We start from the raw sequence: 23,290 nt of genomic DNA on the forward strand, positions 1-23,290 counted from the left end.
TTTAAAAAATGTTTTTGAAGGTCCCACCAAGGCGTGGATTTTTTAAAAAATGTTTTTGAAGGTCCCACCAAGGCGTGGATTTTTTAAAAAATGTTTTTGAAGGTCCCACCAAGGCGTGGATTTTGTAAAGAAGATTGTTTTCAAGGTCCCACTAAAGCTTGGACTTCTTAATGAAAATTTTTTTAAGGTCCCACTAAGGCTTGGACTTTTTAATGAAACATTTTTTAAGGTCCCACTAAGGCTTGGACTTCTTAATGAAACATTTTTTAAGGTCCCACTAAGGCTTGGACTTTTTAATGAAAATTTGTTTAAGGTCCCACTAAGGCTTGGACTTTTTAATGAAAAATTTTTTAAGGCCCCACTAGGGCTTGGACTTTTTAATGAAAAATTTTTTAAGGCCCCACTAGGGCTTGGACTTTTTAATGAACAATTTTTTTAAGGTCCCACTAAGGCTTGGACTTTTTAATGAAAAAATTTTTAAGGTCCCACTAGGGACCGAAGAAAAAAGTGTGTCCAGAAGTCCCGTACATCTTTTTTTAACAACTGGAGATTTTTAAAGTTTTTTTTTGAAGTTAATAATTTTGTGCTTGTTTCAGATCGATGAAGATTTAACGGCTCGCATTAATATGGGTGATGCGAAATTCTCGTTCCAAGAACGTGGACGTATTTATCAACCGGCCTGGATGTCACCAGAGGCTTTGCAAAAGAAACCTGCCGATCGTAATTGGGAAGCTAGCGATATGTGGAGCTTTGCTGTACTCCTATGGGAGTTGACCACCCGGGAAATACCGTTCGCCGAATGGTCACCCATGGAATGTGGCATGAAAATTGCCCTCGAAGGATTGCGTGTCAAAATACCACCCGGCACATCACCACACATGTCCAAACTGATAAATATCTGTATGAATGAAGATCCTGGAAAGCGGCCAAAATTCGATATGGTTGTGCCGATTTTGGAGAAAATGAAACGTTGATTTTTTCCGGAATTTGATTATTTATTTTGTTGAGATACAAATTTGCCAAATTTTATATTTATTGATATATGTGTTTCAGTGTGTGTGTTTTCTTAAATGCAATAATACCTACAAGGAACAAATGTGCCTTACAAAAGAAGATGAAGAAGAAAAACCGAATATTATATTTTAATTTTTATTAATATGATGTTTCCCAAAAAACGGTGCTCGTTTTCCTTTCTATATTTTACTAATATTTTGTTTAGCTAACAAATTTCAAGAATTTTTCACTCCTGTTTTTCTTTCAACTCTATTAACATGGAGCAAAAAAATAATCTCTAAGCTATAAATAAATGTATTTTTTTGTATTTATATATATTTTTTTAATGTTTAATTAAAATTATTTAATAATGAAAAACAAAACGGCAATATATTAACTATATTTTTTTATAATGAAAAAGAGAAACGAAGAAGAAAAAAAACAATAAAATAACCAAAACAAACCATAAAAAGCTTTTTGCGGAATTTCCTAGCCGGCCGTTTTCGACAAGGGGTTGGGTTGTTAAGCCTTTTTGTCCTTTTCCAGAGAGAGAGAAGAAAATTTGGTTTCCTACAGAGAGAGACAGAAAGCTTTTACAACATCTGCTAGTGTGAGACCAAATGTTTATCCCCTGTTCTTTTGCCTTCATTTTGTGTGTTTGTTTATCGCGAAAATTGAGCACAACGTCCCTGACCTACTTTACTGTGTTGAGAGTTGGAAATGCAGGAATAAGGAAATGAAAATAATACGAACAAAATGTTAGGGTGTGTGTGTGATAAACGAAATCGGCTGTGTAAGAGAATTTGTATTTCACTCTTATTGAACAAGTTTTTTAGTGGTTGTGATAGGACAGTAGTAGAAAAGGAAGTGCTGGATTTTCTAAATCCGTTAAAATTTAAATTGATTGTTTGAAATAATAAAATGAGTCAAGGGAGGAATAATCGAATAAATCGGTTGCATGACGACGTATCCATAATCGTATTCATAGAACAAATCTCAGAGTATTCCCTTCATTTACGATCTATGGAAGGTACTTTGGGTGAGTGTGAATTTTCGAGGGTTTGTGCCAGAATGTGGATTGTTTAGAAAAATATACTTTTACCAAAGGTTATGTGAATATTTTTTTTTTAACTACTTTTTCAAGGACCAAAGATTTTTTGAACCAAAAATATTCTTTCAACGACCATATAGATGTTTTAAATAATATTTTTGAGGTTTCTTCAGAGCGAGGATTTTTATTCATAATTTATATTTTGAGGGTCTCTTAGAGCGGATATTTTTATGAATATTATGAAAGGTTTACTCAGAGCACATACTTTTTAAAGGATATGTCGGAGCGTAGCTTTTTCATTGTTATGACAGAACGTGGTTTTGTATGTATTTTATATGGTAAATTTTTGTTTAAAGTTGTATCAGAAGTGCATAATTTTTTAAGGGATATATCAGAGGTGCGTATATTTATTAAGAGATATATAATTAAAGGTATATAAGAAGAAGTTAGATATATCAAAACGTAGATTTTATAAAGGATATGTCAAGTTATATCAGAACGTTGATTTTTAAAGGGCATATCATTAGAAAGTGAATTTTTAAGGGTTTAGAAGTAGTTTGTAAATGTTTTAAGGTATATCAGAACGTAGATGTTTTACGTATATACGTCAGAGCTTAGAGTTTTAAAGGGTATATCTGATCGTAGATTTTTAAAGGTTATATCAGGGGAGCATAGATTTTTTTAAAGGGTATATCTGGATAGAACAGATTTTTTTGAGCGATGTATCGGGGCATAAATGTATTGTATGATATTTTCAGATGGTATATCAGAGCATAGGCTTATAAAGGCGTTTATCGTTGGCATCAGTTATCTTAAGGCTTTTATCGTCAATAAAAGGCAATTTAAGGCTTCTTTCGTCGATCATTTTCAAAATGTATATCAGAGCGCGTCGAGATGTATATAATTATACCCTACGAAACTATATTGTGAGGATATTATAGTTTTGTGTGGACCCAAAATTTGTAATACCGCAAAATATTGGTCCTAGACATTTTGCGTGTAGGACAGGTTCTGCCCAAAGAATATCCCTTATAGTTTTTTGGGTAATGATCTCTTAATATTTGGGAATGAAATGGACCAAAAACTTTACCTTTGTCTGTGCTTCTGGTCGCTCTTGAGGTCCCAATTATGACCCGAACATCACGAAATTTTACGCAGAGAGGGGTCAGGTCATTGAATATATTTAGCGGGTCAAATGGATCCAAACTTTTGTGTAAAAAAATGACAAAATTTGTATTCTATGGTGAATATATTTAGTCCCGAAGGAGTATAGGCCCCAGAAGTGGATAGCATATATTAGAGGAGTGGTGGATCATTAAATTTATACCAATTATATTGTTGTATGTACTCGAATGTGGGAGTTATATAAAGATAATTACAGGTACCTACGTACTATTTTGATTTAATTAGTATTGCCATTACCACACTAGAACGCGAAAATGTCGCGCGGATTGCTATGAAATTATACATGATTTTCCGGTTATGTTCAGGGAAAATTTTCGGTGATGATCAGATGATATTTAGGAGATGGTATGGTATGGTTTCCTGGTCGCTCTAAAGACCACTATAGTAAGCCGAACATCACATATTTTAAACGGAGAAGGAATCTGTCCAACTATTTATTTAGGGTCAAGTGAACCAATACTTCTGTGTGTAAAATGCCCAATTTGAACATTGTTCATAAAATATGCCTGGGTAAGAAAGACGAGCTCTTGACCTCTGATCGATTAAAAGGATGCAATTACCGCGAAGTCTCGTCCATGTACGGAATATAGATTTGCAGAAAATTGTGCCACAGCCCATAACGTACTTTAAGAGAAGATTGAGGTTTTAGTTAATCGTCCAAATACGTGTAAGTAAATGAACAAAATTATCGTATATGGGGGTTCTGAGAATTTCTAAGTAATTGAAGAGCGGTCATTGCTCCCCGGAAAAAGTCACTGTTTGTTGCGCCCTTTGGTCCGAAGGTGAGGACTGGACCTTACTTCTTCGAAAACGATAATGGAACGCCGGTCACTGACAATACAGAACAATATGGTCATATGATAACCAACTTGTATATATGTGGTTTCAACCAGACGATACCAAACGCCACAAAACTCGAGCAAATGTGTTTTTATTGCTTGGTAATTTTCCGTCGAGGCGATACCAACCAACTGGCCACCCAGTTCATGCGATTTGACATCATTAGACATATTTTTAATGGGGCTATGCAAAATCTGGCAGATGAGTTACTTCTCTGACACCCAAATTGCCGAAAATGTTAAAATAGGAAGTAGTAGTTGTTGTAGTTGTACTGACCTACTATTTTTGCAACTCGCAGACATACTGTGACACTGATTGGTTAAGTAAACTTAATTTTGTAAATGGAACATACATACTGGTAAACATAGTTCAGATACTCTAGTCTTCCCATTGGACACAATGGTCATTTATAGCTCCACCATATAGATAGAGACAAACATACCTTATTGTTACTGTCCCATATTGATATATCGTCCTTCTATGTAGTCCCTTATCGTACTTTTATATAGTCGTGACACTCTATATTTTCCCAATTTCGGTGTGAACACAATGAGCCGGAGGTACTCCGGTGGTGAAGCTGCCGCTGAGTGGTCCTTAAATCTATACTACACTTACCGCAGTATATTTGATTACTGTAAATAGAAGAAAAATACAATAATTATTTCAAGGAAGCTCGTATATGAAAAAAATACATACTTTTCATTGCCTGAGAGTGGGGATAACCATGTTGGATATAAGCTGGAAACCACAATAAACACTTTTTCTTTTTATAGATTTTAACACTATATATATTTTATTTTTTTAGGACATATTTTACTTCATTGATCCTTTGGATCATCATTTATTTTTTTCTAATTGGCCATAATTTAATTAACACACATTGGACACTGGGGGACAACAAACCACAAAATATAACATTTTTCCTTTATTTTTCCGATATTGAAATTTTACAATTTTCCAATGGCAAATTTGACAAGGATACAAATTTTCATTGAGGAAGATGTGGGGAAAACAAAACTGGAAACCACAACAAAAACACTTTTTATTTTTATAGATTTTAACATTACATATTTTCATTTTTCTTAAGGCAAGATTTCATTTCCACGATCCTTGGGATCGCCTTTCATTTTTCCAATTGGCCATAATTTAATTGACAAAGAAAACACACATTTACACACACACGGACACTGGGGGACAACAAGCCCCAAAATACAACTTTTTCCTTTATTTTTCAAAGATTTTTTTCAAATTTCACAATTTTCCAATGGCACATTTGACAAGGATACATATTTTCATTATTTAATAGCCTTTTTATACTAAATTTTATATTTTTTCATGAAAATTGTTACAAAAACGCGCGAAAACTTTGACACAATGCCAAAATATCGTTGTCGGTGTCGAAAATACAACGCGAGAGACGGACGGTTATGGAGCCATGTAAACAAATGAGAGGCCGAAGAGAGATTTGTTGGGGGAGATGTAGGGGAAAGCAAAACTGGAAGCCACAATAAAAAGACTTTTTATATTTTTTAACATTATTTTCATTTTTTTTTAGACCATATTTCACTTTCACGATCCTTGCGATCACATTTCAATTTATTTTCCAATTGGACGCAATTGGAATTTGGCAAATCAAAGACACAAACATTTACACTCACACAATTGACACTGGGGGGGACACCAAGCCACAAAATATAACTTTTTTCCTTTATTTTTCGCATATTTTCTTTGAAATTTCACAATTTTCCAATAGCACATTTGACAAGGATAAACATTTTCATTATTTTATTGTTTTTTCATATTAATTTTTACATTTTTCATGAAATTTGTTAGAAGAACGCGCAAAAACTTTGACAACGTACCGAAATGTAATTGACAACTGAGTGCCGGTGTCAAAAGTGCAACGCGAGAGGCGACCAGTTATGGAGCCATATAAAAAAATGAGAGAGAGAGACAGAAGAGAGATTTGTAACTAAAAGGTTAATAGGAATAATTTAATTTAATTAATTAGAAGATCCATGTTGTTCATAAAAACAAATATCCTATTTTTAAAAAATAACAATAAAAGAACGATAAATACGAGTGTAATAATAATGACAATTATTTTTATAAAGCAAGCTCTCATTGTGATCTCTTTTGTCCCCAATGTTGTCAGTTCTCTCTTGTCTCTCATCCATTGAGCTCCCCTCTTGACATTTTTTGACAACTACAACTTAGTCGTGATTACATTTCGTAGAAGTTTTGCAACTTTTGCGCGTATTTTGTGGGCAAATATTAATAAAATGTGAAAATTATTGTGAAAATGTCGGAAAATGGAAAAATCTGCATTTAAAGTACTGGGAAATTGTGAAATTTATGGGTCGATTACGGATGGCAACCATAGTTTAGTGGCGTTGCCCGTTGCCAAATTTGCATTATGGATGGCAACTGTTGTCAACTTCAGTTGCTTCAAATAGAATTTTTCGGCAACCATTTATTTCTGGTTGCTGTTTATAATAACTGAACTTTGTAGGCTTCCCATAATGGCTAATATTACTACAAAAGAACAATTTGAGGTCCTTATTGCCCGGACGGAAGCTCACCCAAATGTAGCACGCCGCGTGCGGACTTTTGGTCAAACCAAAGCCACTATCGATGATGTGTGGAGGCCATTTCAGAAGACCTTAACTGCTATGGCCCGCCAACACGCATTCCAAATGAATGGCAGAAAGTGGCGAACATCTTCTTTTGGGTCCATGATATGTTCGTGTGTATCATCAATACATCCGACATCACCCTGGAACTTAGTTTTCGAATAAAAAATTTTATTCTTCCCATTTTCCTCCTCCGTTAATTTGGATACAATCAAAATTTTACACAGTTTTTCCTCTATTAGCTGGATAAGTTCGGCGAAAACCATCGACATTGTCGGTTGAGCCATGCCAAGGTTGAAGTCATTGCAATGGGACTTTTGAAAACTTCCCTCCACAAACAACATCAGAGCTGCACACATTTTTAACAGAGGAGGAATTGCTGTTGACCGCCAGGGTTTTCGGAAATCAGGGTTTAAGGCTTCATCTATGTACACAACGGCATCTTTTGGTAGTCGAAAATACGCCTTCAAGCTAATATTAGCAGTTGATTGAACATTTCTCTAAACGTCAGCATCTACTCACAGGACTGATGGTAGTTCTAATAGATTTATTTCTTAAATGACAAACCTTGAACATAATTTTCATCATCAAAAAATAGTTCCACTGAACTTATCATCACATATAATTAGTTTTTCTGAAATATTTTATTCATTTTTTTGTTTGTTTACAATATTTCTAGTTGTAGAAATGTCAAAACAGTATTATCGACAGCAACTGAGAAAAGTTGATATTCATAATGTTAAGTTTTATTTCAATTGAGTTGCCAGTTGAATTCGCAACTGGAGTTTGGTTGCTTTCCATAATCGACCCATTAATGAAAATTACCGGCAATGTGCCATAGACAGCCGAGAATAACAAGTTCAGTAGCAGAGGCATACAGTTTCCAGTGACCATTGTGTGACGTTGCGTGTGTGTGTAAAATGTGGGTGGGTAATCAAGTTATGCTCGGTCTAGTGAAGAAGGTAAGAATTTAAACATTACAACGCTATCTGAAACGATATTAAAAATATATTTTTAAGGTTCAACCGAATGCGAATTTTTAAGCCATTTTTTGTATCCTTCACAACACTGTGGTACAGTAGGGGTGTATTTGTACATATGCAATTATGCAAAAGGAAACGAGATGAAGCCATAGTTACTTTTGAGGATATGGATAGATAGAATCACGTTGTGAGTCGATTTATGCATGTCCGTCCGCCATGTTGCTGTAACATTTTAAACAAAGTACATGTTGCATTTATGATCCGAATTGGATGAAATTTTGATACCGCAAATTTGTTTCGCCCAAGGACATAGGATATAGCTCCCACATCTATTTTCGTTCGATTTTATGTAAATGTTCGTCCGATTGAGACGAAATTTTGCATTGCGTGGCGAATTGAATCTAGAATGTTGTGTGTAAACTTTCATTAAAATCGGTTCAGAATTAGATATAGCTCCCATAACTATTTTCGTTCGATTTTCTGTAAATAGTTCACGAACGACCTTACGTGTGTCCGATTGAGATGGAATGTGAACAGTGTACCGTATTGAGAATTGAATAATGTATATTTTATTTTATCGAAATTGGTTCGGATTTAGATAAAGCACATTGGAATATTTCATATTAAACCCCACACAACTATGTTGTCAGGGTATTATAGCTTTGTGCAGCCCCAAGAGTTTGTAATGAAATATTGGTCTTGGTCCCACCTTTAAGTATACCGATCGTCATATCTCGACTAGCCGAGTCGATCTAGACATGTGTGTCCGTCCGTCCGTCTGTCCATTGTAATTTTTAAACACGATACAGGCTACAGTTATGGAGGAAAGTTTGCATGTTGGATGGGTTCTGGCCAAGACCCCTATTGTTTTTGGTAAGGATCGGTTAATATTTAGGGGATGAAATGGACCAACAACTTTTTTCTGGTCGCTCCAGACGCCGCTATTATGGTACAAACATCACGAATTTTTACATGGAGAAAGAAAACGGGCTAAAGAATAAGCATGCCTGTTTTGATAAAGATGGTTAATATTTAGCGGGTCAAATGAACCCTGACTTTTGTGTGAAAATGTATTTTTCCCTGAATGGCCTAGACCCGAGAAGTTTATTGTATATCCAAGAGGAGTGGTTGACCTTTAAATTGATACCAATTATATTGTCCTATGTACTCGGATTTAGGAATTACACTTTAATATTTACAGGTGCTTACGTATTCAGACACTTTTTAGTAACCCATTATTTTTTTAAAGAATATTTTTTCAAGAAATATCCAGGCGTGACTTTTTAAAAGAATATTTTTTTTTAAGAAATATCCAGGCTTAATTTTTTTAAAGAATTGTCGTTGTTTTTTAAATATTTATTATGAATTATGGAAGCGTGAATTTTTAACAAATAGGTATTTTCACGAACTATGCATGCGTCTATTTTTAAAAGAATATGGTTTAAGAAATATCCAGACGTGTTTTTTTAAGAATTTTTTTTCAAGAAATATCCATGCATGATTTTTTTAAAGAATATTGCTTTAAAGATCATTTGAAGGGGACCTTAAAAATATACTACAGTCTTAATACCTTAAAAGTGTTTTAATAATGATAGGACCTATCATTATTAAACTGAACTTTGGATAAAAGTCCTTTAAAAAGACATGTTCTAGAAGAGCTAAAATCCGCATTATTAACAAAATTATTTCCTTACAGGACCTCCAAAATATTCCTTTGTAGTTTTATCCCTAAAAAATATTGTTCAAAAATATTATATTTTTTATTTTATTAAAAAAAAAACAAAAAAATTTAAATGAAGAATATTTAAAAAATCAGAAATTTTAATATTGTATGTATATGTATATGTATTCTCAAAATAACTTTTTAAAATGTTTACACTTCAACAAATTTTTTATTTAAAAAATCATAACTTCTGCTGAGGTTTTAACGGAAATACAATTAAGTGACACCAATATGGCATCACATCATGTATTTCTCTTCAACTAAACCCCATTGAAGAGAAATAATTGTGCTGTCTCCTTTTCTCCTTATATCTAACTGGGCTCTCTGTTTACATTTTTGTCCTGCATTTCCTTGTTATTGTTGCATTAACACGTTTTCCATATCTTTTTTGGTGTTGGTTGGAGACACCTGTACCGCTCTCGTTCTTTGGTTCTCTCTCACTCACACCCTAAATCTCTTCAAATTGCAATGGTGCAATGTGATGGAGCTTTAGTTTAGCTTTTCAGTTTGTGCGTGTTTGTTGGTGTCACACAAGAAAGGGGATGAAGTTCTCTTGTTGTTGTTATTAAATATGTAAAATTGTTGCTATTGCCTGGCTACCGTCCACGACCACTACTGTTGTTGGCTTATTTAGTACAAGTGTTCCATTATAAAAGAATGAAACAAAAAAAAAAAAAAAAAACAACTGCAGAAAATAGGAGACAAGGAAGAGAATGTGGGTTATGAGTAGAAACAATGCAATCTAAAGAGGAAAAAAGGAAGAGCGAGAGACCACGCAAATTGAAATAAATGTCAAAATGAATTTTTAATGCAGTTTCCATTGAATATTGTGCGAAGATTGTTAAATGCGACAAGAGACAGGCAGCAAAGTGGACAAATGTGTTTTATTTTTCCAATTAAAAAGGATTGTTCAATGCAGAAGGATAATACATAAAATAATAAAATATTAATAAAAAAGTGTTAAAATAAATAAAAATCGATTAATAATTGTAAAGATAATCTAAAAAAAAGATAACGAAAAATGTAAAGGAATTAAATGCCTACAACATGATTGCTAAAGAAGTGTGAATAAAGTAATTAAACTATTTCGAATGTCTTAAAGTGAAATATTTCCCGGAAAATCCTTAAAAAAATTCTTAAAAAATATAAAAAGTCTTTTGTGCGTTTGTGAAATATCAATAATTTTAATCGGAAAAAATAAATAGAAACAAGAATAAGCAGGACAAAAGTGTTGCAAAAGGAATAAAAAATAGTTCGGCTCATTTCCATTCGAGAAGAACTAGAAAAAAGCTGCATTTCCTTGTGCGGCTGTCGGCATGTGAGTGCCAGTGTGTGTGTGTCACTCTCTGCCTGCCTACGATCTAATATCCTGCACAAAAAAATAAATAACGGTAAATAAAGTGAAACCCGGCAAAGCCATATGCCAACAAACCAACAACAGTGACAAGGAAGAACAAAACAGAGCAAAGAGAGTCTTGACAACAGCAACAAACATTTGCCAAAAACAAGCAAGCAAGCACTCGTTTGTCGTTGTAGTCTGATGCCGAATGGGGGCTTTACGACCGGTCAAAACACAGCACACAAACAGAAACAATAACAACAAAGCAACTGCCACAAGAGTAGAGTAGGCCAAGCAACAAAACAGAAAAAAGCAAAACCGTATGAAGTTTTATAACGGTGCATACAACAGGATGGCGATGGTGATGATAATGTTGACAGGAAAGATAACAACAACTGCACAACTGAAATGAGAGGAGTTAAAGGGAAGAGAACACAATCAAGAGAACCAACATTATTACCAACACCAACCAGCCGACCAACAAGAGAGTGAGATGTAGGGAAATCCCTATTGAAAAATAATAATAATAAAAAAACACAAAGTGGTGCATGCCAAAGCAAACGAAAGGAAGAAACGACGAAAGCTTTTCGTTCTCCACATTAAAGTGCAATATACGGATTTACTAAAAAAAATAACTGATATGATAAATGCGGTCATATTAAAGTTTTTCATGCCCAAACATGGTGACAGTGAGAAATAGTGGAAAAAAATTAAAATTTAAGATTAACAAATAAAAAACCGGTTAATAATCAAATACAAAAAAATGTTTGGAAATTGTGAAACATAAAAATTAAAATTTATTAAAAACCAAAAAAGAAAAACAAAATTAATTACTAAATATATAATATACAAACGTGAGCATTGGTAACAAAAAAAAAAAAAAAAAAAAAAATCACAAAGTGAAAATATCTACCTACTTCGTGCGGTGTTCCACTTTTTAAAGCGTTCGTCAAACATCAACTAATTTATCTATGACCAAGTGACAGATTAATTTTTTTTCTAATTAAAAATTAAAACCCATCAAGAGACATCAGCATCAGTTTAAATGTATATTATTTGTTTAATGGTGTTAAGACCCGCCCCACCGAGGGCTGGCATCAATCCATGGAGTATCCGGGAACTCCGTTAATTGATGAAAATTGTGAAAGTATTCTAATTGGGTATGTAGGGAATGAAATATTTCATAAAAATAAAAATAATTATTAAAAATTTTAGGCAAAGCTTATTGATTATCCTCTCAAAAAAAAAAAAAAAAAATCAAGCTTGAATATGTTTCCAAAAAGTGACACTGCAACAATAAATTTTATAAGAAATTGACAAATATGGACTTAAAAAATATTAAGAGATTGCCTAAATGAATTTTTCCTAAGAAATTTACAAGCGTGGATGCATTCAAAAATATTTTTGTAAAAAAAAAAATTATCTGAAATTTACAAACGTGGATGTTTTGAAAAATATTAATTATAAAATTTACAAGAATGGACTTAAAAACCAGTATGGCAAGTAGTAAAGTCAGATTGGGCCTACGATATGATACCCTTCACCACTTTGGGTATATTGTACATATGTGTCCTTACAATTGTATGTCAATGTATGTCGAAGGAACATACTCATGCCTTTCTACAACCTATGATAATTATAATTTCATTCGGCCAGATTTAGAGTCGTCTGCGTACCAGGGACAAATTTATGGAAAACGATTTATAGTAAAATTGATACACGCTATTGGGTACGTCGCACTGTTAAAATAATTAATCTCAATCAGACGCCCGTTCGAAATACATATCGAAGCCACGGCTGCATCTGCATAAATTTCAACGAAACCTAATAACGCCATTCAAGTCTCAATTTGATATGTTGTGCAAAATTTCGTGTTAATCGGCCAAAAATTAGGAGTTTATTTACGTAAATCGGACAAAAATATATATGGGAGCTATATCTAAATCTTAACGGATCTTCACGAAACTTATCACACATCATTCTAGACTCAATTCCGTACGCTATGAAAAATTTCGGGCAAATCGAAAGATATATAGGGACGTTGGTGCACCATTTGTCTTAAATCGGACGAAAATATATATCGGAGCTATATCTAAATCTGAACCGATTTTCACGAAACTTAACACACATCATTCTAGGTCTAACTTTGGGTCTTTGGTGCACCTTTTACTTAAAATCTGACGAAACTATATATAGAAACTATATCTAAATCTGGACCGATTTTCACGAAACTTGGCAGACATCATTTTAGGCTCAATTCAGTACGTTATACCAAATTTGGTGCAAATCCAAGGATATATATCGGTGCACCATTTGTCTCAAATCGGACGAAAATATATATGGGAGCTATTTCTAAATCTGAACCGATTTTCACGAAACGTAACACACATCATTCTAGATCTAATTCATTACGCTATGCCAAATTTCGTGCCAATCGAAAGATATGTAGGGACTTTGGTGCATCATTTACATAAAATCGGGCGAAAATATATATGGGAGCTATATCTATATCTGGACCGATTTTCACGAAACACGGCAGACATCATTCTAGACCTAATTTATTACGCTATGCCAAATTTCGTGCAAATCGAAAGATATTTAGGGACTTTGGTGCACCATTTACCTTAAATCGGAAGAAAATATATATGGGGGCTATATCTAAATCTGGACCGATTTTCACGAAACTTGGCAGACATCATTCTAGGCTCAATTCAGTACGTTATGCCAAATTTCGTGCAAATCGAAAGATATATGTGGACATTGGTGTAGCATTTACATAAAATCGGACGAAAATATATTTGGGAGCTATATGTAAATCTTGACCGATTTTCATGAAACTTAGCACACGTCATTCTAGACTTAATTCAGTACGTTATGTCAAATTTCGAAAATCGAAAGATATTTAGGGACTTTGGTGCATCATTTACCTTAAATCGGACGAAAATATATATGGGAGCTATATCTAAATCTCAACCGATTTTCACGAAACTTGGCACACATCATTCTGGACTAAATTCAGTACGCTATGCCAAATTTCATGCAAATCGAAAGATATATGTGGAGTTTGGTGCACCATTTACATAAAATCGGACGAAAATATATATGAGAGTTATATCTAAATCTTGACCGATTTTTATGAAACTTCACAGACATCACTCTAGGCTCAATTCAGTACGTTATGCCAAATTTCGTGCAAATCGAAAGATATATGTGGACTTTGGTGTACCATTTACATCAAATCGGACGAAAATATATATGGGAGCAGTATGTAATTCTGGACCGATTTTCTCGAAACTTGACAGACATCTCAATTCAGTACGTTATGCCAAATTTCGTGCAAATCGAAAGATATATGTGGACTTTGGTGTGCCATTTACATAAAATCGGTCGAAAATATATATAGGACTATATCTAAATCTGAACCAATTTTTTCCAATTTCAATAGGGTTCATCCTTGGGCCAAACAAATGAGCTGTGCCAAATTTCATCAAAATCGGATTATAAATGCGACCTGTACTTTGTTTATAATTTAACACCAACAGACGGACAGACGAACGGACGGACATGCATAAATCGACTCAGAAAGTGATTCTATGCATATTCTCAAAGGGAACTATGGGTCTATCTCGTTTTCTTTTGCCTGTTACAAACATATGCACAAAGACATAATACCCTGTACCACAGTGTGGTATAAACCCTTGTCTTTTTGAGTTTCTCGAAAAATATATATATTTCGTTTAATTCTACGCCTCTTGGTATACTCGATTTTTTTAATCTACGCGCATTGGTATACTTAAAGAAAAATATTTAAAAAAATCCACGCCTATGTCTGCTATTCGAAAAATAAATATTCCGCTCCTATGGCGGCTACTTGGATTAATATTTTTAAAAATTTCACGACATAAGAAAAACATTTGTTTTAAAAAGTTTTTTTTAAATAGTTTTCACGTATCGCTTTTTAAACACATTTTTATCTTTAATTAATAATTCTCTTTTATTTCCAGTGACAACAACAATAACAATTGTGACAACAGTGAATCCTCGTCCTTGGCAACGTATTTATATCCCGATTTTGGTATTGTTGATGAAATAGACAAAGGATTGGGTGAATTATCCACATCAGTGTTTGGACAGTCCCAGGACATTGAAACTGTAACATCTATTGCATTAGCGGCAGCGGCAGCAACAGCTACAACAACTATACCAACAACAAACGCAGCTGCAGCAGCATCCAGTGCAGCTGCCGCCGCTCAAACAAACAGAATATCATCATCATTGTCATTAGCATCATCCTCATCTTCATCGCCATCAACAGCAGCATCGTCATCTTCATCGTCATCATCGGCGTCGTCATCCTCATCGTCATCAACATCATCGCAGATATCATCGCCATCGTTAACACCACCCACTCCCATCAGTTTACCGGAGCAGTCACAAAGTCCAGATGGTCGGACATCAATAAGTTCGACAGCAGCATCGCCAGCATCGAGTGATACAACGGCAGTAATTCTAACAGGTAAGTCCAGCACCTCTCTCACTCTTTATCTTCTTCTGTGCTCCTTACTGAACAATGGATATCCCTCCATTGGGAATGATTATAAATTACATTTGGGATTGTTGTAGTGTTTTTTCTCACTTCTCGAAAATTCATGACCCAGGAAATGGTCATACATCTATCCTGACCAGTCATCCAAAAGATATTGCTCTGCTTGTTTAGATACCGTGATGAGTGGTGTGGGTTTTCACACCACACACAGATGTCTGTGTGTCTCTTCTAGATGAACCTTCTCCTCCTTCTCTTCACCCTCATTTGAAAATACATTGTTAGCTTACTGTTGTATAGAAGAAGAAGAAGGAGAAATAGAAGAAATAACTGAGGAAGGAATCAAAAGAATGCTTTTGTTGTGCCTCAACTCCTCTCTTGTCCTGATACCAGTATTTGAACTAAGAATTGAAAACACCAGCAGCTGCATGCCTCTGCATTTGCAACATTGTTGCACTTTGTTGGGGCATTTGCAATTGAATGGCTGCCAAGACAATTGATTATCACAACTGGAACTGTTTTTTTTTTTTTTTTTGATATGACAGCTTTAGCTATCCATTGGTGATGGGGAGAATTTCCTTCGCATCTAATTTAATTAGGGTATCATCTGATGTCAAGGTAGCCATAGAAGAGATTTTTTTCAAGGACTACCAAAGCGGATTTTTTTTTTTAAAATATTTCTTCAAGCCATTTTTTTAGACCTGGATTTTTTAAAGAATATTTTTTCAAGGTCCCACTAAGACGTGGATTTTTTAAAAAATATTTTTTCAAGGTCCCACTATGGACCATATATTTTTTCCAGGACTACCAAAGGCGTGGATTTTTTTAAAGAATATTTTTCAAGGACTACCAAAGGCGTGGATTTTTTAAAGAATATTTTTTCAAGGATTACCAAAGGCGTGGATTTTTTAAAGAATATTTTTTCAAGGACTACCAAAGGCGTGGATTTTTTTAAGAATATTTTTCCAAGGACTACCAAAGGCTTGGATTTTTTTAAGAATATTTTTCCAAGGACTACCAAAGGCGTGAATTTTTTAAAGAATATTTTTCAAGGACTAGCAGAGGCGTGGATTTTTTAAAGAATATTTTTTCAAGGACTACCAAAGGCGTGGATTTTTTAAAGAATATTTTTTCAAGGACTACCAAAGGCGTGGATTTTTTAAAGAATATTTTTTCAAGGACTACCAAAGGCGTGGATTTTTTAAAGAATATTTTTTCAAGGACTACCAAAGGCGTGGATTTTTAAAAGAATATTTTTTCAAGGACTACCAAAGGCGTGGATTTTTAAAAGAATATTTTTTCAAGGACTACCAAAGGCGTGGATTTTTTAAAGAATATTTTTTCAAGGACTACCAAAGGCGTGGATTTTTTAAAGAATATTTTTTTAAGGACTACCAAAGGCGTGGATTTTTTAAAGAATATTTTTTTAAGGACTACCAATGGCGTGGATTTTTTAAAGAATATTTTTTTCAAGGACTACCAAAGGCGTGGATTTTTTAAAGAATATTTTTTTCAAGGACTACCAGAGACGTGGATTTTTTAAAGAATATTTTTTCAAGGACTACCAAAGGATATTTTTTTAAAAAATATTTCTTCAAGCTATTTTTCTTCAAGGCATGGATTTTTTAAAGAATATTTTTTCAAGGTCCCATTAAGACGTGGATTTTTTAAAAAATATTTTTTCAAGGACCAAAGGCGTGGATTTTTTAAAGGATATTTTTTCAAGGACTACCAAAGGCGTGGATTTTTTAAAGAATATCTTTTCAACGACTACACAAGGCGTGGATTTTTTAAAGAATATTTTTTCAACGACTACACAAGGCGTGGATTTTTTAAAGAATATTTTTTTAAGGACTACCAAAGGCGTGGATTTTTTAAAGAATATTTTTTTAAGGACTACCAATGATGTGGATTTTTTAAAGAATATTTTTTTTCAAGGACTACCAAAGGCGTGGATTTTTTAAAGAATATTTTTCCAAGGACTACCAGAGACGTGGATTTTTTAAAGAATATTTTTTCAAGGACTACCAAAGGCGTGGATTTTCTAAAGAATATTTTTTAAGGACTACCAAAGGCGTGGATTTTTTAAAGCATATTTTTTCCAGGACTACCAAAGGCGTGGATTTTTTTAAAGAATATTTTTTCAAGGACTACCAAAGGCGTGGATTTTTTAAAGAATATTTTTTCAAGGATTACCAAAGGCGTGGATTTTTTAAAGAATATTTTTTCAAGGACTACCAAAGGCGTGGATTTTTTAAAAGAATATTTTTTCAAGGACTACCAAAGGCGTGGATTTTTTAAAGAATATTTTTTCAAGGACTACCAAAGGCTTGGATTTTTTAAAGAATATTTTTTCAAGGACTACCAAAGGCGTGGATTTTTTAAAGATTATTTTTTCAAGGACTACCAGAACGAGCTAGAACTCCTAAATTTTAAATAAGTTTCAGTTTTTTGGACATTCGAACTACAAGTACTGAAATGTACTAAATTTGGTACAATTTCGTAGCATGTGAATGTATAGAGCTAAAAACTTGAAATTTGGAATGCGAATTAGGGTTGGGAAGTAGGGTCGATATAAGGAGTTGGTTTTTAAACCGTGCACTCATGTGTACGAAAAGTACTATATGATACTATATTTGGTACAAATTTAATTTGGAGGTACAAATCGAGCTTGAATCCTGAAAGTTGAAACTAACATTACCGTCGGAGTGTAGGATTAGGATATGTACGTAGTTTTGTAAATCTTTTACTTATGTATACGAAAAGTACTAAATCGTACTACAATTGGTACAATTTGGATTTGGGTGAACCGATAGAGCTGGAACAATGAAATTTGGAATTAGGATCATTGTAGGGATGTAGGATTAGAGTCAGGATTCAGTTTAGCAAATTAATACTTATGGGTACTAAATTGGGTACAATTTAATTTTTTTAGTGGACCGATGGAGCTTTAATCCTGAAATTTCAAGTTAGGATCAGTGTTGGGGTGTGAGATTGAGATATGTTGGCAGTTTTGGAAATTTGTACTAATGTGTACTAAATGTGGTACAATTCGAATTGTGTGTGAAGCGATGGAGTTGAAATCATGAAATATTGATTTAGGATCACTGTGGAGGTTTGGATTGGGGTATGTGCGAAGTTTTGGAAATTCGTACTACTGTGTACTAAATTTATTACAATTTGAATTGTGGTTGAACCGATAGAGTTGGAATCTTGAAACATGAATTAAACATCACTCTAAGGGGTGAAGGCTTGGGTTAAGTAGGAAGTTTTGGAAATTCGTACTACTGTGTACTAAATTTGGTACAATGAATCGATCGAGTTGGAATTAGGATCACTGTGAAATTTGTACAAATGTGGTACTATTTAAATTTTGGGTGAAGCGATAGAGTTGGAATCCTGACATTTGGAGTGTACTAAATTTGGTAAAATTTGAATTGTTGGTGAACCAATAGAGTTGGAATCCTGTCACTTGGATTTAGGATAACTGTATATGTGTTAGGATACATAGGGGAGAGGGGGCACCTTTGAACAGCGCTCTTAAAATCTCGGTTTAAATTTTTTCCGAACCGTAACCACATTTTTGTATATGACAATCTAGTTCTTTATCTGCGTAAACCACTTTTGCAGTGCCATTATATACTTCTAATTTTTTGGTTGTAAGGGCGCAGAGAGAATTCGGTGATCGTTTTCTTTCGTTAAACAATTTTTATGCATTCCAATAATAATTTCAAAAATAACTAAAGTATTTTTTTTAATAAAAAAATTCCGTTTTTGCAAAATAGTCAGGCTTAATCCCAGTTTGTTGTTTTTATAAAAAACAACTATTTATTAGTGGGGAATGTATGGCATTGTCCGCCGAGGGGTAAGGCAGGGAAGACTATAGTTTCGGATCTCGCCACTGATCCTCATCAGTTCCCTTAGTTTTTTGTTGGGATATTCTCCCCAGAAGCTATTAATAGCTTCTTTACAAAAAACCTTTCAAACCCAAATGTCTCTTGTGACAATTCGAAGTTCTTACGTTACCAGCGATACGACCCCAATGAGAAGTTCGTTTCGTTGGCGCCTGACTTCGTGGTCAACAAGGCATTTACCGACAACTACAATACATTTCCCACTGCTATGTGTCGTCACTTTGTGACGAATGCACATAACGTTGTTGTTGGTATTGCTAGTTAAAGCAATAAACCAAACAGTATGACCGTGCCTCGTCTACAACTTCAGTAGTGTTTGGCGGGTTATTTGGGATTTTTAAATATTAATTTTTAATTTAACAAAATAGGTGTGGATTTTTTTTAATCATATATTAATGCTAGTGGATTTAAAAGATATGTATTTATTTTTATTTCTAACGCTAAGCGAGCCGTCAGCTATAAATTTTTGGCCATTAATCTCTAAGGCAAAAACATTCCAGGAACTACCTAGTGACCAGTGCCATTATGCCCACTATTACATTGCTCATTAAATTCAATTTTAACAAGAAACGAAAAATGTTTATAGCTTTCTTGTTGCTGTTGTTGTTATAAATTTTACGAGCGTGTGTAAGCAAATTTAATTTTCTAACCCTGGAAATGCCTCCAGGAAAAACCATGACTCCCACATGTATGCCAGTCACATCATCATCAACATCATCACTGGACGTCAGTCCGTCAGTCAGTCCGTGTCACAGCCAGTAAAGTAATAGAAAATTATCTATGATTTGTTGTTTTTGTTCTTTTTCACTTATTGGAAATCTTCTTCGTCTTTATTAAACGCTGCTGCTGGTTCACTGACTATTGTTGTTGTTGCCGTTATCGTTCTTAGTAAGTTGCTGGTGGGTTGTTGTTGCCGCTGCTGTTGTTGATTTGCAATAATTGTTTACAACACATTTCACTATCAACAGCAGCAACAACAACAACAATACCAACTACACTATGATGTCTATGTCAAGTAAATTTTTGCAATAAATTTTCTTCAACTTCCCTCCTCCTCCTCGTCCCGCCCTTGACAGATTTGAAGGCTTCTGTCTTCCATGCGGAGTGAGTGATGCATTTTGTTTTCCCTCACTGTGGCTGTATGGGTGCGTGTGTGTGAGAGAGTTTTGTACAAGCAACGCATTTGAGTTGCAGTCATAGTTTGTTGTTGTTGTTGATATTGTCGTCGTTGTTTTGCCCATGACGTTGTTGTAACGAGTCATTGAACTTAAAAAAAAAAACAAATCATAGTTCGTTCGTTGAACGAGTGAGTGGTGGTTCGGTTCTAGTTCCTTGTTTCTTTAGAAGTGGGATTTTTTTCTTTTCGCTGATATTTTGTTGTCATTGCTGATGTTGTTGTTGGTGTTGTTGCTGCTGCTGCTGCCATTGTCGCTGTTTTGATGTTGTTTTTAGAAACTAGGCAAGAATTTGTATAACGGTGTGTTGCTGAGGGAAACCGAACAACAACAATAATAACAAGTCAGGAGATCATTGGGAAAATGGGAATTCTTAGCAGAAATGGGATAAAGGCAGCTCAAGTTCGAAGTTCGGTCCACGTTTAGACATAGCTCCCATATAACAGTACCCTCCAATTTTCGGTATTTTGGGGCTCTTGAGCGCGTTTTACAACCGAATTCGCTGAAATTTGCTACATTGGGTTCTTATTATTGGGTACTAAATGTCTCCACAAAAATTATAAATATAGGTCCACTTTTCCTGGTAGCCCCCATATAACGGTACCTCCTAATTTTCAGTATTTTGGGGGTTTTGATCGTATTTTTCCACCGAATTGGCTGTAACAGAGTATTTTGAGTTCTTAATAGGTATCATATCTTTCCACAAAAAATCATAAATATAGGTCCATTGTTTCGGATAGCCCCCTATATAAGGGTACCGCCAATTTTCGGTATTTTGGGTTTCTTGAGTGCGTTTTTAAACCAAATTCGCTGCAATTTGGTATTTTGTAGTCGTATAGGGTAACAAATTCCCCTACCAAAAATTTTTAATATTCGCCCCCCTTTTTGGGGTCGTCCCTACATAACCATCTTTTTATATCCTTCACATTGTGGTACAGGGTATTATGTCTTTGTGCATATGTGTGTACCAGGCAAAAGGAAACGAGATAGACACATGGTTTCTTTTGAGAATATGCATAGCATAACTTTCTGAGTCGATTTACGCATGTCCGTCCGTCCATGTATTTTTGTGAACAAAGTACAGGTCGCATTTATGATCCGATTTGGATGAAATTTGGGTCATAGGTCACTTATTAGGCCCAACGACGAACCCTATTAAATGGGAAAAATCAGTTCAGATTTAGATATAGCTTCCATATATATTTTCGTCCGATTTAAGGTAAATGGTACACCAAAGTCCCTATATATCATTAGATTTACACGAAATTTGGCACAGCGTAATAAATTAGGTCTAGAATTTTGTGTGTTAAGTTTCCTGAAAATCGGTCCAGATTTGGATAAAGCTCCCACATATATTTTCGTCCGATTTAATCTAAATGGTGTACCAAAGTCCCTATATATCATTCGATTTGCACTAAATTTGGCATAGCGTACTGAATTAAGTCTAGAATGTCGTGTACAGAGTTTCGTGAAAATCGATTCAGATTTATATAGCTCCCATATATATTTTTGTCCGATGTTAGGTAGATAGTGCACCAAAGTACCTGGAAATTATTCAATTTGCACGAATTTCGGCACAGCGTACTGAATTAAGTCTAGAACGATGTGTGATAAATTTCGTGAAAATCGGTTCAGATTTAGATATAGCTCCCATATATATTTTCGTCCGATTTTTTTGAATTGTGCACCAAAATCCCTGAAAATCATTCAATTTGCATGAATTTCGGCACAGCGTACTGAATTAAGTCTAGAACAATGTGTGTTAAATTTGGTGAAAATCGGTTCAGATTTAGATATAGCTTCTATATATTTTTCTTCCGATTTAATGTAAATTGTGCACCCAAAGTCCCTATATATCTCTCGATTTGCACGAAATTTGGCACAGCGTGCTGAATTACGTCTAGAATGATGTGTGCACCAAAGTCCCTATATATCTTTCGATTTGCACGAAATTTGGCATGGCGTATTGAATAAAGTCTAGAATACGTGTGCAAAGTTTCGTGAAAATCGGTTCAGATTTATATATAGCTCCCAAATATATTTTTGTCCGATTTTAGGTAAATAGTGCACCAAAATCCCTGAAAATGATTCAATTTGCACGAATTTCGGCACAACGTACTGAATTAAGTCTAGAACGATGTGTGATAAATTTTGTGAAAATCGGTTCAGATTTAGATATAGCTCCCATATGTATTTTCGCCCGATTTTAGGTGAATGGTGCACCAAAGTCCCTAAATAGTTTTCGATTTGTACGAAAATTGGCACAACGTACTGAAATAAGCCTAGAATGATGTGTGCTTAGTTTCGTGGAAATCGGGTGAGATTTAAAGATGCACCAAAGTCCCTATATATCATTCGATTAGCACGAAATTTGGCATAGCGTACTGAATTAAGCCTAGAATGATGTGTGCTTAGTTTCGTGGAAATCGGGTGAGATTTAAATATAGCGCTTATATATATTTTCGTCCGATTTAAGGTAAATGGTGCAGCAAAGTCCCTAAATATCTTCCGATTTGCAGTAAATTTGGCACAGAGTACTAAATTAAGCCTAGAATTATGTGTGTTAAGTTTCGTGAAAATCGGTTCAGATTTAGATATAGCTCCCATATATATTTTCGCCCGATTTTAGGTAAATGGTGCACCAAAGTCCCTGCACCCATTTTGGCATAGCGTACTAAATTAAGTCTAGAATGATGTGTTGCAGGTTTCGTGAAAATCGGTTCAGATTTAGGTATAGCTCCCATATATATATGTTCATCCGATTTTAGGTAATTGATCCACCAAAGTCTCTGAAAATAATTCGATTTGTACGAAATTTGACATAGCGTACTGAATTATGGCTAAAATGACGTGCGTTAAATTTCGTGAAACGATCCATAGCTAGGCCGATTGACACAAAGTTCTGAAGTTA

General features: G+C 34.5%; 2 protein-coding genes across 2 annotated transcripts in view; both read left to right on the forward strand.

Moving 5' to 3' along the window:
- Positions 1-572: 572 nt before the first annotated feature.
- Positions 573-974, forward strand: LOC133336523 (integrin-linked protein kinase-like; the record flags this gene model as incomplete). The annotated part of the gene is made up of 1 exon (XM_061544804.1): positions 573-974. A coding segment is annotated over one exon (402 nt), but the record flags the coding sequence as incomplete, so codon positions are not given.
- Positions 975-11,851: 10,877 nt separating this feature from the next.
- Positions 11,852-23,290, forward strand: part of LOC133336524 (ecdysone-induced protein 78C-like) — a gene marked incomplete at its 3' end in the record, with an annotated part of 58,704 nt that continues 47,265 nt past the window's right edge. The window contains exons 1-2 of the mRNA XM_061544805.1: positions 11,852-11,907; positions 14,752-15,263. Of these exons, the coding sequence (XP_061400789.1) occupies positions 11,852-11,907; positions 14,752-15,263 (568 nt within the window). The remainder of the gene's footprint in view (positions 11,908-14,751; positions 15,264-23,290) is intronic.

Source organism: Musca vetustissima, unplaced genomic scaffold (genome assembly GCF_032173495.1).
Source record: "Musca vetustissima isolate MV318-11 ecotype Yass unplaced genomic scaffold, APGP_CSIRO_Mvet_v1 utg126972, whole genome shotgun sequence".
In the NCBI taxonomy this organism is placed as follows: Eukaryota; Metazoa; Arthropoda; class Insecta; order Diptera; family Muscidae; genus Musca; species Musca vetustissima.